The 19,494-nt window shown below is 36.9% G+C and overlaps 1 protein-coding gene across 2 annotated transcripts; it reads left to right on the top strand.

Moving 5' to 3' along the window:
* Positions 1-1,722: 1,722 nt before the first annotated feature.
* Positions 1,723-12,777, top strand: mfsd6a (major facilitator superfamily domain containing 6a). Of its 2 annotated transcripts, none has more exons than XM_084417775.1 (8): positions 1,723-1,920; positions 3,980-4,981; positions 5,935-6,527; positions 8,104-8,201; positions 10,630-10,791; positions 10,891-10,989; positions 11,438-11,721; positions 12,400-12,777. In XM_084417775.1, exons 2-8 carry the CDS (start codon positions 4,004-4,006, stop codon positions 12,571-12,573), a joined length of 2,388 nt encoding a protein of 795 aa, XP_084273901.1. In that variant the 5' UTR covers positions 1,723-1,920; positions 3,980-4,003; the 3' UTR covers positions 12,574-12,777. The 2 variants fall into 2 exon arrangements, with proteins under 2 accessions (XP_084273901.1, XP_084273900.1); XM_084417774.1 differs by lacking the exon at positions 1,723-1,920 and adding an exon at positions 2,406-2,698.
* Positions 12,778-19,494: the final 6,717 nt, after the last annotated feature.

Raw genomic sequence — 19,494 nt, 5'->3', positions numbered from 1 at the left:
CACAATCCAAAAAAAAAGCTTTTTAAAGCAGAAGTTAAAATCACAAAATTATATAAAAATGTAGTTAATGTAGGCTAATATATATTCCTTTATTTTATGGAATATTCTTTGATTTTAGAGTTGCACATATCTTTTAAAAATGTATACATTTGCTCTTAATTTCATGTTATCCTCTCCATAGTGTACTTTAGAAACTAAATCTAACCACTCATTTAAAACTGGGGATTCTTGCTTTCTCCAAAAAAATATTGCATTAAAAGCTGTAATTCTCAGCATTCTAAATAAGTATATATCATCTTTATTAAGTAGCATAGGTCCTATACCCAAAACTATATTTTGTATCTTTATATATTTAATTTCTTTAAAAAAAATCTTCCCTGAATTAGGCTACTTCTGTTAATTTTTTTATTTTTTATTAGAAGTATGAAATATAATGAGCTAGAAGTTCACTGCAACTTATCCAACATCCTAAAGATAAATTATTATAATTAGAAGATATTTATGGTGTTATAAAATATCGCATATTAATTTTCCAAGCAAAATGTATATTTTAGTCAGAATTATTGCGCTCGTATATGGCGCGCATGCGCGCAGCAGCGCTCGTTCAATATGAAGATTAGCAGCAAAATGGATATATTTGCATGACTTTCTAACATTTACAGATGGAGAATATAACTGTAAAATGTAAGTTTTGCACTGAGGGGAAAAAAACATGTCACAAACGCATAAAACAGCACAAAATATACGCTGTTTGATGGTGGATCGATTTGATCTATGATCGACCTCTAGGGCTGCATCAGAAACGCGTGCACACCATGGTGCACACGCAATTATCTAGACTAGATAAACCTGGATCAAATTAGTGAAATTGCGTGAACTTCAATTACCTTTTATGGAACCACTTTAGCCCCAACTTATTTGTTAGGCTCATTCAAGTCCGGTTTTGGAGTTTAATCCCCGCTTTTCTAAGAACATCTTTCATGGAACAACCCTCCGGTTTCACAGACAGGGCTTAGATTAAGTACAACTATGACATTTAAGTAGCTTTTATAAACGTGGCTTAGAAAAAAAAAACATTACTGGTGTGCATCTTGAGACAAAACAATTAATTTTTACACAAGATGGCGCTAAATAGCTATTTTTGACCTGGTTTCACAGACAGGCTTAGAGTACAACTAGGACATTTAAGTAGCTTTTATAAACGTGCCTTAGAAAAAAAAACAATACTGGTGTGCATCTTGAGACAAAACAATGGCACTGACATATTTTAAGATATCTGAGTGCAAGTTGTTTTCGGTTAAAACATCTTAAACATGCATTTTAGTCTGGGACTAGACTTAAAGGAATAGTTCACTTTTTTTTTTTTATTCTGTCATAAATACTCACCCTGAAGTTGTTTCAAACCTGTATGAATTTCTTTCTTCTGCTAAACACAAAATAAGATATTTTGAAGAATGTTGGTAACCAAACAGTTGATGGACCCCATTGACTTCCATAGTATTTTTTTCTACTATGGAAGTCAACGGGTTGAGCTGCATGCATTTTCACACCACGACAATAATGAGAAACACTAAAACAATGCGCAATGAAAAACATGCCTATCGTGTGTTCATCTATTACATATTACGTATTTTTATAATATTATCTAAGAGTGTCTCATGCAGTTACAATAATAATATTGTTAAACAAATAAAAGAGTGGCCAATCATCTTTGTTTACATCGTATTCATTTTTAATGAAATCGAGCTGGGACGTCATCATCACGAGACAGCACGGCGAATCTGCTGCAAAACATGACCAACTTAGCTAAAAACAGATGCTTAAATTATATCTACTCCATTCTGACGACGGAGATTTTATGTTAATTCACAAGAACTGAATTAAACGCGTTTTACTGCATTCATCAACGTTATATACACAGTGAGTATCAGAAACCTCACTGAATTTGGGGAGTATAAATATTAGATAATATATCTGTATGTATGATGTGAAATGTGAAGTGACTTGATATCATTGATCACGATAAACATTGTTGGGAAAACCTAATCTACCCTACCCTACCAGGATAGTAGTTTGCATGTTATAAATGAGCTGCTGTCACGGAGTCAGCTGCTTAACATTATATCAAAGAAGTTGATATATATATATATATATATATATATATATATACACACACACACACACACACACACACACACACACACGGGACCGTGTGTGAAAGTGCACCTTTGCAAATCTAAAATACAATGTGGATAATGGACGCTAAAATACTAGTTAGTTCTCTCTCAGTGCTGATTTTTTATTTATTTTTTATTGCTTATTTATTTATTTTTACCTTCTTAATGTGGATATCTAACAACGTCAGCACGTTTGACTTAATATTCAGAAGCCTTGCCTTCTCCAGCAGAATATGAGCTAGCAACGTCAGCTCTTAATTAATATTCATGAGGAAAGCCCCAAGTCAGTCGGTTTGTGTTCAGGTGAACGCTGGGTTCTTGCCTCCAAGCAGCAAAAATGCCTTGACAGGACATTAAATAAGGGAGAAATTGCCTGTTTGGATTGGCAGAGAAGCCAAAATATCAAAACACGGTCCATTAAACAAAACAATCATTGGAAATGGAAGAAAATCAACTTCATCATCGAAACTCGTCGGTTTCAAAGTAGCCAACTCACCTGAAAGTAGCTACCGAGACTACAGGTAAATGCACAGTGACTGTTTTCTCATGACATGCGTTCGCTTATTTAACTTTAATTATGTAATTATACACACAACATTTTGACTTGATGGACTTTTCTTCGCAGTTTACAGCAATTATTGGATATAAGACGGTTTTGTGAATTGTGACCCGTTTTAGTCGCTTAGGTTCTCATAAGAAACAGTAACTGTTACCAAAGAAGTTTCTAGAAATAGCTGAAAGACTTTAACGAACACGGTTTATCCTTTATTAAAATACATTTCATTAAAGGAAGTGCCAATACTTCCGTAAAAGTGGGTCAACTTGAGACAGGCGCGCCAGAAACCTCCATTACGTCATTGAGCAATATATAGATCACGATCAATGTTCATAATAGGCCTACGTTATATTTAATTTCTTTATGGAATTCTAAAATTCAATTGCTTGTAAGACTCTCTTATGGTGTAATACATATAATCTAGCATAATATGCTTTGTGTTCATGTAATGTAACCCTCATTGTTCTTTTCTGTTTTGTCTTTGTACTTGTAAATGCTATCTGTATCTTGCACAATAAAAAAAAAAAAACTTAATATACCTTTTAATATAATATTCATTTACCACTTGGTGAATACGGCACAGCATACACTATGCACAGTATGCACCAATACTTTCCTAATATAGTAGTATGCTACATTGTTGTCACATGACCTTGTCACATTAGCCTATTATTTTGGAATATTTTGCATACTGTTGATAGTATACTTGTACTGCAGCACAATGTTAGTATATACTGAACATAGCCTTGCAAAACAATGTTAATGTATAAGTCTTTAATAATGCCATAATTAGTGTTCTGATGGTAAGTTTTCAGTTTGGTTATCATTAATAATCATAATATCGTTAATAATGATGTTCATCATTATTCTCAGTGTTTTAAAGTTGGCATGAAATGGAAGTTGCGCTTGACTCCTTATTGTGACGTATAACCGAGTGAAATGGCTTCTCAAACAAGAAAAAACATGGGGTGGAAATGTCGCAGCAAAAGGGAAGGGGAGTTATTTGTTTTAAAGATTCACATTGATTAAAAAAAATAATAACTGTTAATTTTGATTGGTGACTTTAAAGTCAACATGGAATCAAAACTGAACCTGTTAACTTGCGTTACATTTTCATCAAATATTTTGTGAATATACTATTTACAAACAGTCACTCATGTTAATATTAAATGTAATTTTTAATGCATTTTAGACATTTATATGTTAATGCATTTATATCTTTATACCTTTTTATCTTTTACCTTAGGAACATCAAAGCACCCCAGCAAAGATGGCAGACGACCGCACAGCCATCTTAACTGATGATGAAGAAGAGCTGAAAAGCAGACACCTTGAGCGCTTTGACCGTCTGTCGCTTGAGATTCAATCAGATCAACCATCCCAACCATCTGAGAACAATGTACCTAACGATACGGCACCAACTCCATCACCTCAACACAACATGGGCTGCTGCGAAAGATTGTTCCTACGGGTCAACCGCCGCCTCCTTGTGTCAAAAGTGTTTTATTTATTCTTCTATGCTGCATATGGTTCCCTCCATCCACTTCTTGCTCTGTTCTACAAGCAGCTGGGGATGAATCCCACCCAAAGTGGTCTCTTAGTGGGAATCCGATATTTCATTGAGTTCTGTAGTGCCCCTTTTTGGGGCATTGTTGCAGATCGCTACAGGAAAGGTAAAGCGGTCTTATTGTTCTCAATGTTATGTTGGCTCTTCTTCAATTGTGGGATTGGCTTTGTGCAGCCACCAGACATGAAGTGTAAAGAGAACCTCCCGTCGACCACAGCAATGGTAACGACCATCCATCCTACCACATCTAACGAGACATTGTACCCCAGCACCAGTTCTAACCTAACAACAAATCAGATGAGGCAGCGCAGGGATCTGTACGGACACTACCCTTTGCGAACGATCCACTTGTCTCTTCAGTCTTCAGGCTACAGCTCTGAACACCGGTTCAAACGGGAATCCAACACGAGTTTCACTGTGGCATCAGATGAACCAGCTAACACGACAGAATCTGACCAAACCACGACCACGCGGCCTGAGCCAAGTACATCCTTCTCAACGTCAACCCCCAACAACACAAACTCAACGTCCAGTAGCACTACGCAAAGTACCACACTGAAACCAAATCTGCCGCCTCCTGAATATAACATGGACCAGGTTCATGCCATTTTCCTGTTGATTCTGCTCGTCATCATCGTTGGCGAGTTTTTCAGCGCTCCAGCTATTACAATCGTAGATACGGTACGTAACTCTTTCTCCTCAAAATAAACTCAATATTAAGGCATATCAGTTAGTCCATTTTATAGGCCATGTAGGACCATGAACTTCCATTGTATTTAAACGTCAGACATGAGACCAAACTACAGTCCCTTTTCCACTGTAAGGGTGTTGGTGCTTGAGCCACTTTCCAATCTGGAACCACTCCGCGTGTTTCCACTTCTGAAAAGGTGCTTCTAGGATTGAAAATTTGGCTCCATGCTGGTCCCTAAAACCAGAAGCAAATTTCAGTGGCCATGGGGTGGGGTAATATATAGTAAAGTTGGCAGAGTAACAATCTGGATGATGTGAAACAAAACAAGATTTCAAGAAGGCTTTCTATGTCAAAATTTGTTTATTTTTGGGCAGGTTATGTAGAAAGTGACATGTGAAGGCCAAGTATGGTAACCCATACTCAGAATTTGTCCTCTGCATTTAACCCATCCAGGTTAGTGCACACACATTAGGTGGAGAGTAGTGAACTGCAAACTTTGATACACACCCAGAGCAGTGGGCAGCCATTATGTGTGGCGCCCGCCGGGAGCGTTTAGGGGTTAGGTGCCTTGCTCAAGGGCACCTCAGTCATTTCCTGCCGGTACTGGAATCGAACCAGCAACGTTTGGATTACCAGTCAGACTCGCTAACCATTTGCCCTCAACTGTAATCATAGAATCATAGCTAATTTCACTAGGAGCATATCTCTGTTCCCAGAGAAGTTTGTTAGGGTTATAAGAACAGTTAACCCTGGGAACATTGAGACATTCATTATGTGCCATATAAATCTGGGGAAATTTAGTACCCTGGGAATGTAGGAATTACATTGCTGTTCAGCTCTCAAGGAAACTTAGATCCTCTGGGCCCAGCACCAGCACCATTTTGGTGGAAAAGAGGTATTTGTTGTGTCTAAAACAGGTGCATGTCTATTTGGATTGTTGTAGGTGACGCTCCAGTACCTGGGTCCGCACCGTGACCGCTACGGTCTCCAGCGAATGTGGGGATCTCTAGGCTGGGGTATCGCCATGCTCTGCGTCGGCATCTGGATCGACCACACTAGCACCAACCTTGTCATTGGCAATATGGAATGCGTCATGGAAAATTACAAGGACTACCGTGTTGCCTTCATCGTGTTCGGAGTATTAATGGCAGTCGCTCTGATCATTGCCACTCAGTTTAAGTTTAATGTTTCGCACCAAGGCAACAGTGAAGAAAACGAGGTTGGCAACCAGCACGCCCAACCTAGAGGTTCCCCTGGAATGGCTAACTCCGAGATCCCAACAATTGTCCAAGCTGAGGAGTTTCACTTCTGGGACTTGATGAGACTGCTGTGCGGCGTACAGTACGGCACTGTGTTATTCGTTGCCTGGTTCATGGGCTTCGGCTATGGGTTTGTTTTTACTTTCCTTTACTGGCATTTACAGGACCTGACAGGAACCACAACGCTGTTTGGTGTTTGCTCTGTCCTGAGTCACGTGTCGGAGCTTGCTGCCTATTTCACCAGCCATAAATTCATTGAACTGGTGGGGCACATCAGGTGAGGATCCTGTGATTCTTTGTCATCTTAGAATTAGAATGACCAGTTTTTAATCTGGATTCGCTAAAGTTAAACTTTATTTCAGGTTTTTTTTAGTAAATATCTCTTACGGTAACACACTTTTCATAAGGTACAAAGTTCTAACTATTACAGGTTCACTCCAAGTGCAAATGTGTAAAAATGTAAGAAAAATATTTTTTGTTTTCAACAATATCTAAGGTAGTATTGCCAGTATCTTTCAAAGATAAAGTATCCTTTTTACTGTTTTGTGTAGCTGCTAAGCGGCCGCTCACTGGCCCGAATCAAAAGGCGTTTGTGTATCAGGTTGTTAGCTTAGCCGCGTGCTAACATCAAATTCTTTTGAAAGCAACTTTTAAGGTTTCAAATGATGCACTATACACTATGCACTCATACTATGCACTTTGTACTCATCCATGTAAATTAATCCATTTTCAAATGTTCAGTGTGAACACACTACTCGCACTATTTATACTTCAAAACGGCATTGAATAGTGCACAAGCATGCGAAATGGGATGCACCTTTATTTATGAGGTTCCCTTTCAGTTAGGAAAATACTTTGGTTGGTTTCTACTTATGTAGGCCACAAGGCAGCTCGCTAGTGGTCAGAACAGGACCACTCATTTTACTTCACATATCTACCACGGCTTCTGAATCAAACCATCGTACAGTAGGAGTTTAGTCCAGTCACAGCAGAGACTTGTCCAGGTAACCCAAACCATCTCACTGTACCTTGTGACTCAAGCTCATTTGATCCTGACCTTGAATCAGTGAGTCTTTGTGCGTGGTGCTGTCTTGCAACTCTGTAGGTCTGCACTGAGATCAGTAAGGCATTGTTTGGTTATAAGGCCTGGTTCAAGAACACAGCCTTTTTCTTTCAGCGGTGGCCCTGTTCCAGAATACATTGCACAGCAGCTACAGTGTCCGCTGTGTGGCTCCTTTCAAAGAGGGAACATTTATGCTCTTTTGGTGTTTTAACTATTTCTCTATAACTACTTAAGTTATAGAGAAAACCATATGGCTGAATGATTGACACATCAATATAAATTTATAAGTAATCTCACCTTTGAAAAGTTCAGGCAATACAACTTTTGTGTAAGAGGCTGTAAAAGAAGGAATTTCCTGTTCAACATTGTATATTTTATAGACTCTTCTTTAAAATATGACTTGCACAGAGTGTAAAGATTTTAGTGATATGACTATGCAGTTAAATCTAAACTAGAATCTTGTTTTACCGCACAGAGGAAGTTAAGATAATGAGTCATCATTTGCATGGAGAAAATGAAACTTGGTTGTATGACCATCAAAATGTTTTTGTATTGCAAATATAAACTACAATTACTGTATTATTATTATTAATTAATTAATTTAGGTTTACATATAGGCTACATTTAACTGTCCTATTTTCATAGGGTGCACCTAATTAAAAAGAGACTTTATTTTCTTTCATTTATATCTATTTTTTTCCTGTAGATTTTTGGGGTAAAACATGAGCATGTTTTGTGAGGTTCATGCGTATATTTTTAATAATTGTGTGTTGTGTTTCTTCTTTGTCAGAGTTTTGTACATCGGCCTGGCCTGCAACACGGCACGCTACCTGTACATCTCATATCTGGAGAACGCCTGGACTGTGCTGCCCATGGAAGTGCTACAAGGTATGAATGGCAGTCATCTAGCTCTCAATCCTGGGAAAAAAGCAAATGCTACAATCATAAAAATGTGTTCTGTTTTAAACCATCAAATTAAGTCATAATAAAAGTAGAGAGATGTGCAGAACAAAGAAAGGCCAGGGTTCATTTCTGGAGAAGATATCCAGTCAGTTTGGCGTTGTCAGGTTCACCGCCCTTTCCTGTGGCAAAACGATCAATAAAAAAGCAAGCTGGTAGACGCATTACAGAGAGAATACATTGGAATGAAGACCTGGATCAAGTCTGTTTACATTCAACAAAGACGCCGTTTTGTCTGTACAAAGAAACGTCAGCACAGTTAACAGACTTATTGTCGGCCTTCTCTTTCTTTTCTTTGTTGTAAGTCCAAGTTATAACAAAAGTTTTTTTCCATGTCGTGAGACAGATTTATGTGTTTGCACATGTAGGTACAGGCTGAACTTTTATTACTTTGTCAAAACACTTTTTCATATACTGGCCAGTTTTGATAACATTAAAGGGATACTTCACCTCTGGAAAAATGAATGTGTATTTAAACTGGGTCATTTATGTAGTAGAAATGTGAAATTATTTTTGAATTTGGAGCCTTCTAGAATGAGAAAAGCCAGAAAATGTATTTTTGGCTCATGTGGATGAAAGACAACAACTCCCAGAATGCACTTGCTTCGCTGCCCTAGGAGGCCACTCCCAAGCCACGCCTACCGGTTAGAGAGCAGTTAAACGACAAAGCTAAGCTACTAGCTTTTCTAGCTACGGGTATTTTCTTAGCAATGGTAAAACGCACATCAACCGATCACTTGTTTAGCGTTCATGTAAACACTACATTCAGATTCACCAATCGGAATGAATTCAGTAACCCTTACTACTCAGCTTTCTCCACAGAATAAGAACCCGTTAGCTTAGCTTCCAAATAAAAGATGGCTGACACTGTTTGTACATTCTGTGAGTGAGATCCCACCCTCTATGGGCGGGTTGAAAACATGCGGAACTAGCCCCTACTTCTGGCTGTAGTCTTCAGCCTCTGGCCAAAAAATCCTCAATGACGCAAAATGACGATTTTTGCGTCATCAGAGGATTTTTTCCAGACAAAAAATACATAAATCTCTCGTCTCAGGGGGACATGAGGGAGGAAAGCATGGTAATTCGAAAATACTACAGGTTTTTTACTGATACAAAGCTTTACATTTAAGCGTAGCGTCAGTTCTGGCAGGTCACGTTAGTCAAGCTCGCATCAGCTGACTCTCAGCTGATCCACGTCTACCTATAGGAATACGACGCCTATCACTGTATACATATATAAGCTCCTTCAGTATTATCAGCAGCTATCGTGTTTCTCAGGAGCTATTACCCTCCTCCATCCCCAGCTCCTCTCATCAGTCAGTATGGCATTCTAATTCCCCTTGAATCAGAATACATTCTCAAATTATGTTGTACTTTAAAATCTTGCATTAATGATACCTACAATACATTCATGTTGGTTCTGTTCTGTTTACCCTAAGGGGGGTTATCGCTGCTCTCCCTGCTGTTATCCATGCTAGGCTGAATGGATGCGCAGGGAGTTCTTGCCCAGAACAGAACCATACCGCCAATCCAAACTGTATGCTGATTGTATTTGACGATAGTGGTCCTGACAGTGGAAAGTAAACATCCAAAATACACATTTAAGTGTTAATTTTATTGCACTCCATCTATTTTTGTCTGTAGATTTCAATTACAATACAAATCTTAAAAGACCGTTTTCTCAAAATGAGTTTTTTTTTTTTTTTTTTTTTTTAACTTCAGCTGCACTTACATATATTTTGAATGTTTTACTGATGGGTTCATATATCAGTTGCCTGGTTTTAACATTTTATTCCTAAAAACATTTTTCTTTCTTTTCTTTCATTTTTTTTTTCTTGCTGTTGTTGACAGTATTTTCTGATTTATGGCATGATAAAAAGAGATTTCTAAAATCCCTTCTGTAAAAACTTTTGAATCTATTGTCTCAACAAAATGAAAGAAGAATTTTGAACATGGCTCTATCCAATGTTCAGATTTCTGTTCTGAAAATAAATGCAGATTTGTGCATAATTACGCAATGCCTCAATCGCATATTTAAACATAACATTTAAGAAAACTTGTAATACAAAAATGTTTGCAATTTATGTAATCAGTCAACTAGGGAAGTATGGTGATATCTATTAGTTATTTTTTTTACCCTGTTCATCTGGGTTGTCTTGCCTTAATTAAACACCATTGTGTTTTTATATCAGTAGAATTTTTCACCAGAAATGTGAGAAATACAAAAATGTATAATTGGATTTATTTTTGTGTTTATTTATTTATTTTTGGACACTTAAGCTTTGTTATGTTGTATCATTTTATGTTAACGCATTTATAATTTTATATAATATTATAATTTTGTGTACCTGCACAGGAATAACGCACGCGTCTGTTTGGGCGTCGTGTATCTCGTATTTGAGCGCGGCCGTACCTCCGGCGCTTCGGACGTCAGCTCAGGGTATCCTGCAGGGTCTTCACCTCGGCCTGGGCAGGGGCTGCGGGGCCATGGTCGGCGGGATATTCGTCAACTACTTTGGTACATGAACATTGACGATTGTTTTTATAATTTTATGACATTTAAGAATGCCTGTGTGTGTGTGTGTGTGTGTATAAACGGGGTGGTCTTGTTTTTCAGGCGCTGCCGAAACGTTCAGAGGAATAGGAATGACCTCGCTTGTAATTTTGCTCTTATTTTCATTAATTATGTGCATCACTGGCCAGAATGAGAAAAAAGGTGAGGAGCACAATCTTATTCATTGTTTATTGTTGTAAAGTAACAGCTGCAGAACAACGTAAAAATTGAAAACTAACTATAAGTATTAACACTACTAACTTAACATTTTGTCTAATTCATTATAAGTAAAATTATAAGCTCAGCAATTCATTGGGATGGTTTGTTAAAATATTAAATTATTTTTTTGATTCATTTGTTCAACAATCTTTTTTTCCAAAAGTTTTATTTTTAATGTAAACTAAGTGGCCCAATTTAACACTAAAATATTTGTTACTAGCTTCTTAACAGGGTTTAGCCTACTATTAGATAGTTTCTAAAAGTTACAAGAAGCTTTACAGCTTCAACATATAGTTGAAGTATTTTCATTCACATTTGAATGAAATGTAGAACATTTAACCTTATATTTTATTTATTTAAAATCTTAAATTGTTTATATTTTACCCCACAGAGGACAAGATGCTAGCAGAGAACATTCCTATCCCGTTCAGCCCTGTTCCCATAGCGACCATCGACCTGGTTCAGAACACCCCAGACGTGGTGGCACCAGCTCGACCCGAGCCCAGACTTCCAGCTCGGAAAACGAGGCACCAGGAAGACCAGGAGGATCTGAACAAGCCTGCTTGGGTTCCCTCCGGGTCGCCGTGGGTTTCAGTCGTTCTACTGTTTTACCAAATCAGAGAGATGGTCATCATGGCAAAGAGACACCACCCTATTGATGTCCAGCCCCTTCAGGTAGCACAGAGGATCATGGGAAAATAGTAGGATGATGAATGATGATAATGAATAATATGAATCTAAATGTTTTCGAAATAGTACGTTGTATGTTGAGCGTTTTCTCTCTCTCTTTTTATGCATTCTTTGGCAGAAAGGTGAGAACGCATAGATTTAGTTGAAAATTATAAACTGTGTATATATTTTCAGCATCATTACTCCAGGTTTTACTTTGGCAAATTAAGTGTGACTAAACACCGTAAAATATTTGTAAATAATTTTTTCTACACCAAGACTATTTGCACCAAAACCAAAAATACTTTAGGGTGGTTTTTCATAGCGAAATTGTCCATATTTTTGTTATTTCATCATTATAATTTAGCATTCAAACAGTTAAAACAATCTCTGGGGGGGGAAATGGATCAGCACACATGCAAGTAAACGATAGGATTTCTTCTACCAACTATTTACACACTGACAAACTGTCATTATCAGGGGAAAAAAGTTTAGTTACATGAATCAATTAGCATCTGAACAATGAAAAATCAACCTTAAATAAAATCACATTATGCTGTTTTTTTTTCAAAACTTTGCGAAGATGCATTTTTGTGTTTTATTTTCAGCAGGTCTTCTATTTGGTGTCATCAGATGTGAATTAACTTCATTAAATGTTGTAAACTGACTGTTTCTCTTAACTAGGACACAGATGAGGTCCTCTCAGACTCTCGAGAAGATGACCTATCACCTGCAGTCTTTAGCAATGCCTTGCGGCAGGAAAGCTTTCCCAGCGCTCTCCAGTCCCAGGAGGACCCCGGGCCCCCAGGGGCCACTGCACAGCTGGAATTCCCACCACAGTCTGTATTACAACCATAGAGCTGATGCCACAAACTGACTCGGTAACCCGCGCGAATTTTCTTTTCAGACCGACTTCATTTTGTTTTCTTTGTGAAGTTTTATTATGAACTACTTGGGGAAATACAAGGAAGATGCTGTATAAGTGCCTTTGTATGATTTTTAACTTATTTCCAGTGGTTTTGCACAAGCTTTAAATAAAGCCTGGCAGGTTTTAAACTGTAACGTGTGCCTGTTTTCACTTTCTTCGACCTGTAGAGGGCAGCAGCGCCTGGGCATTCTGCCCATACACAATTGAGCTTTATCAGGCCTTTAATAATTGTGTATCTTCCTTGTGAAACACTATAAATGTAAGTAAACTTAAATAGGTGAATTACTTGCACTCACTAACGTCATTACTTCATCATTGCGTTGTTGTGTGTGTGACAGGGACATTTGCTTTCACACTTTCACCTGTGATTTGTAATGTAGGTGTAAAAGAGTTTGAGAAATTTTTGCAAGGGGATTTTATTGTGCGTTTATTTTTGCACGTGTCGGCGAGCACCTCTCTCACCATTAAAGACACCAGCTTTAGATCATCTTTGAATTTGAATTTTGGTAATTGATTATGTCAGACATCTCCTGTTCCTATGTAAATCAGACCATAGTGCTTTGCTTAATAGGTGGCTTCTTGGTAATGATCGGATAGACTTGAATTACCTGCTAAAATGTTTGCTCACCGTGTACAAGGATTCGACTTTTTTATTATTATTCCCAGAATTCATTTCTTTCGGTGTAATCAAACGCCTTATTTGCAGCACACACCCACTCACAGCACATATTTCATCTCCGGTGGGATTAGCTGTCACTAACGCAATATGCCCTGCAACAATGCTTTGCCAAGTGTCGGACATCGCTTCAATGCAATTTGTGATATCAGAATGTTTGAATGAGAGAAAGTATAGACAGCTGCCACTCTCACATACTGAAAGCACTGCCTGACACAGTTTCATGTGAAGATAACTTGGGGGAAGAAAACATTATCCAAGAGCCTTTAGTATTGATTCTCTGGTTGTTTTTTGCCTGCTAAATTGTTTTGTTGTTTTAGTTTTGTGGTTTGTTTGGGTTGTTTTTTTGTGGTTTGGTTTTAGAATGTTCCTTTTTTGTTTGTTTAGTTCAGTTACGTCTTGTTTTTTGCTTTTCCATGTTGGCTGTTTTTGTTTGTTTGTTTTGCTCGGTTAAGTCTTGTTTTTTTGCTTTGTTTCCTGTTGTTTAATTTTTGTTTGTTGCTTGTTTGTTTAGTGAAGTCTTGCAGGAAATTGGGGTAAAAAAAAAAAAAAAACGTTATCAAGGATCCATTAGTAGTGATTCTCTGGCTGCTTTTACCTACTGAATGTTTCGGTTTAGTATGGTTTTTGTGTGGCTTGGGTTCTTACATTATCCAAGAGTTTAGTAGCGATTCTTTGGATATTTCCCATTGTAATATTTTGGCTACTTTTTATTTGAAGGTGACATAGTAACATTGTACTTACTCAAATAAGAACTGAGTAATATTAATTAACTACATGTACTAACTAACTATATAGTTATGGTTAGTGTTAAGGTTTGGTTTAGGGTTACTTGTTATTTGTAATTATGCATAATTAATTGCATAAGTAACTTAAAGTTACTTGTAATTATGCATAATTTACTGTTTTTAGCAAGCACATGAGGTAACGTGTAACTACGTCACCTTAAAATAAAGTGGTACCAATATTTTTAATTCAATAATGCCACAGTAATTTCTCAAAGTACCTCGGACCACCACATGAACCCTTTTGTGGTAAATTTGCACTAAAATGTTTGGAAACATTTCACTAAAATTAAATATTTTTCATGATAGTTTTTCTTATGGAATTTTGTAGAGCCAAAAACATTTCAACGAATTGAAGATAAAACTCTCAATTGAGCGAAACTTGAATGTCATCATGTACCATAGTGCTGCCACCATACTTTTTACTACAATACAAGTAGGATCCAATAAAGTTTGCCAGGTCATCTTTTTCCTCAACCTTGTCTCAAAGCCAATTCACACTGCACCAACAGACGGCAACCGGCATTTCTTCAGGTTTTGTTGGATCACCTGTGTTGGTTGCCACGTGTTTTCGCCAAATTTGTCTGCCGTGTATCTGGTCGTGGTATGTCTGACAAGTGACTTTTTAATCTGGTGATTGTCCGCATTGGTTGGCTTCTGTTGGTCCAGTGTAAGTTGGCCTTTATAGACTTTGTTTCACAATTAATTTAATTTTAATCAGCATTTCTCTCTGAAAAATATCTGCAGGTTTCTAACCCCCAACATGAGATTGTGCAGATCCAGAGAATATTGTGGCATTCTGTGTGTGAATTTCAGCGGCCCTTAAACACTGTTCCCACACGGCAGCCGAGTGTGGGCAGTCACCGCCTATTCTGAAATTCCGAAAGCGAACATCCAGGCAAAGGAAAGGGATTATTGGGAAACTAGGGAAGTCATTTGGATGGTTTAAAAAGTAGACAAACGTGTCCTTATGGGGTCGCTGAATGGCCCTCCTGACCTCTGAAAAGAAGTAAAATGCCAAGTAAAACAACTAATGGCTGTCTGAACATGACACAATTACAGTGAAATGCATTGAATAGATGGAGGCCACAGAAGATGTCATATAAACAGACGGTGGTTAATAGTTTGATAAAGAGTTTGTTATGCAGACTGAGCTGAAATACAAGAAATGTGAGTCATTGGTATGAGAAAGGCAAACTGAGGATTGGACTGCAAATATTGTTTGAATCATTCAGTTGGACACTCTTTAGTCAAACTATGGTTGTCGAGTTTGAGACTTTAGCATTTTGCTGCCATTGTGGTTTATGTTTAAACAACACCAAATTCAGGAAAAGGTTTCTTCAGAGATGCTTGGCAGGGTTTCAGTTCGTTTCCAGTCATGTTGAATTTATGGCTTATTTTCTCTATTTTGGCCTGATGAATTGAGTCAGGATTTCCTCCAGTGTGGTGGGCGGAGTTGTGGGCGGGGCTATTTCTCATGGGTCCCATTTTTCAAAGCTGAAGGGCCAAACATCAAAGACTCCAAATGATAATCATCACGCCTGATGTGTTTACTGCATTTCAAAGGGGTGATTGAGTTTATTATCTTCAATAATGTTGCTCTTGTCTAATGAGTCCTTTGTTTGTCAGATCTCAGAATTTCCATTGTTCCTTTCTCGTTTCTTTGTTCGTGAAGAAATGTCACATTATTCATGTCGCATGCGGAATCTTTCATGTTGAGATAAAACCTTTGACAATAAGATGGATCTAGACTTTTACATTTCCTGAAAAAAATAAAAATAAATTGGGCCATCATTTTGTTCCATGTACTTAAATCGGCAGATGTTATTATTGAACTTAGAACTCCGAACGTTTTTTTTTTACATTAAAGAAAATGTACCAGAGGTATTTCCACAGTTTGGAAATCTTTTTTTTTTTTTTTTTTACTATATATATATATATATATATATGTGTGTATATATATATGTGTGTGTGTATATATATATATATATGTATGTATATATATGTATATATATGTATATATATATATATATATATATATATATGTATATATGTGTGTGTGTGTGTATATATGTATGTATGTATATGTGTATGTATATGTGTATATATGTATATGTGTGTATGTATATGTTTTAACTAAACAAAATGTTCCACAAACGTTCCAGTTGGTTTTTATAGTAAAAATATTAGTGATGTCAATTAATCGCAATTAATCACATCTAACATTAAGTTTATAAATATATAATATATATGTGTGTGTGTATATTATTTGTTGTTACATACATACATAAATACATTCATTTTAGATTCGATTAATCGACTTGACAGCACTAAAAAAATTATAATTATATTTATAAATGATGCTGTATAATATTTTTGCGACTAAAATGTAACTTTTTATAGCTGCAGTATGGTCATGATCATTTTTTTGATAACCAAAATACTTTTTTTTGTTTTACTTTTACATGCGATTTCAGAATTTTCGTTTTTTTTTTTTTTTTTTTACTTTCAACAAACTGCAACACTGTGAAATGACACAATGCCAAGGTGTTCTGAGCAGTTTTAGCATGTTGCTGATACTTGTTGGCCCTAGTCTTTTGGATATTCCGGCTCCTGGATATGGCTTGGGTCACACCTTCAAAGCTATAGGATTTTCCCCTCTTGTATTGTCTGCTAGGTGAAAATCATCAAATCATTGTGGGACGTGTTAGTTTAAAACCTAGGATTAGTGATTTGAACAACCCCATAGCACTAAGTGTGATTGATAGGCTGATATATGAAATATGTGGGCATTGTTGTGGCGTTGACAGTTCAGAGAGGATAGCATGATCTCTCTCGGTCTGTATGTCACTTTCGCCCACACAATCTCCCCCAGTTGGTTGCCATCGGGCACTGAAGGTCAGTGGAGGTGTTCTTGCATTATATAAGGGGGCTAATAACCAGGCAAATATGTGTGTGTGTGTGTCTGTATGAGTGTGCGTGTGTTGATGGCGCGTCTGCTTGTAAACTGCTGTCATCTAATCTGTGGTTAAAGCTCCAGCCAGTAATCCATTTCACACTTTGGGTTATTTTGTGGCATCCACAATCTTAAAACACGCCGACGGCACGCCATCTAATCCTGCCAAATAAAGCCACGGTATACAGGATCCACGCACTGCAGAAACGCTGACATCGCCATGGTAATCTGACACACGTCACTGCTTATGTTTATATATTTTTGTTTTGTTCAGTACAAACAAATTCATCCCAGTTAAGGGATGTCATATGAAGGCCCATACCCTGTCTAAACTGAACAAACAGATTGTGACTTTGCTGCATAGTTCTGGTCCTAAACTTCTTAGTCGAATTATGTTACCTACTTTATGTTAGCCAGTTGACTTTGACTGAAACGGCTGCTCCATCCGCTAAAGCAACACTTGTGGCAACTCTAAACATGCAACGTATACTTGAATTGGATTATGAAATGTGAACCGTAAAGGTATTTTAAGGGACAATATCTTTATAGAGTTGTATATAGTTTTGTTAAATAACATTTGAAGTAAACAAAGATCTCCAATTAACAAAACTTAAGTTACACAAAACATTTCCTAACCCTTAAATGCATGAATGTTTCAACAGTCATTAATACATATTTGGGTCTTTAGCGACCCGGATCTATATCTAACATGGATGGATCTCTAACTGTGTCAATAGTATAAAAACGCTCCTTATTTTTTTATAACAATTACAAACGAATAAAATAAAGCATATTTCATTTCCTTTTGGATGAGAATTCAACTGACATCACTGTTTCAACATCTGCTTTATAGCTGAACTCAATTCATAATTGATGAACTTGACACTTATTGAACTGAAACGAATCAACACTGAACTGATTTCAACTGAATAACTGTTTACTGTTGTCTTTTTAGAGCTGCTTTATAGCAGACTTCAATTCTGTTTGCGTCATTGAATCGTTATTTTTCTGTTTATCTCTGTAAAGCTGCTTTGAAACAATCTGTACTGTATAAAGCACTATAGAAATAAAGGTGACTTTTTTACTATCATCACAGTCCTCGTTCTTGCTCTGCAGTAAATCGTTGAGCCATTTCTAGTTTTGCTGATGATACTTCCTATTCTTTTGTTTTCTGCCTGCGGTAACTATGAGTGAAACGTCACTTCACCATTGTGTATCAGACTTATGAGTCATCAGTGATTCAATTGTTGCACAGAAAAAATATACTTGCACTATTACACACCTCGGGTCATGAGCGACCCTATACATCTTTTACAAAAAATGTATAAGAAAACAGACATTCTTTTGTATTTTTTCCATTATATTGTTCATACTAAGAAGGTTGACTAACTTAAATGAGGGGGCGGCCAGTGAATGACGTCCCAGGTCAAAGAAAAACCTGAGGTATGCATTCAAGGGTTAAACTATTTTAAATATGTTTTAATTATTTTCTAAATATAAAAAATCTCAAATAACTTAATTATATAAATTTTAAATTACATTTATTTACATTGAATTTTATTTTATTTACTAAATGTAAACACGCATATAATTATTTACATTATATTTTTATATATATATATATATATATATATATATATATTGCAGCTTTAAACTCTCCCTGATTCATACCGCACAACCTTTATTTGTTTATTCTGGTGATGAAATCCATCACTTCATTACTGTTTTACTCTCTCAGACAAGTTTACCAAAGTCTTATAGACAGAACTGTCTTCTGCGTGTTAAAACTAGAGTCAATTAATTAAATCTGAAAGTGAGCGTGAAGTTGCATGCCAAAGAAGGAAGAAAGAGGATTTTCTGAGTAACTGTCAGCTTAACCATTAAAAACCGCAAACCCACGCGTACCCTGTCAACAGCCCTACCCTGCAATGACAACACCCACTCTGAGCAAGGGGGCCCCTATACACACACACAAACCGAGATGTGTTTGCACGTCACACAGTGCCTATGTATATGTGTGTGTGCGCATATATGCGTAGGCGGGCAAGCGTGTGTGGGCGTGTTTGAGTAGGAAGACACGCTTGACTCGGATAGGCTCAGCAAATTAAAGGAATCTTAGTTTTTTTTTATCGCCACCCCCCTTTCTCTCTCTCTCTTCCTCTCTTTCCTTATGTTTCTCATGCTTATGTTAGAGGTCACCTATTTCCTATATAAAAAGGAACAAGATCATGCATGGTGTATATGTAGATAAATATGTATATACACACACACACACACACACATAATAACTATAGGGATTTATATATTTATATATATAGGCTATATATATATATATATATATATATATATATATATATACAACAAAAGCAATTTGACATTTTTCAAATGACATTCCCCACATTGAAAAAACGTTAACCCATTTGTTAGTGTGTGT

Source organism: Rutilus rutilus (genome assembly GCF_951802725.1).
Source record: "Rutilus rutilus genome assembly, chromosome: 8".
In the NCBI taxonomy this organism is placed as follows: domain Eukaryota; kingdom Metazoa; phylum Chordata; class Actinopteri; order Cypriniformes; family Leuciscidae; genus Rutilus; species Rutilus rutilus.
This window is presented reverse-complemented; position numbering and strand designations above follow the sequence as displayed.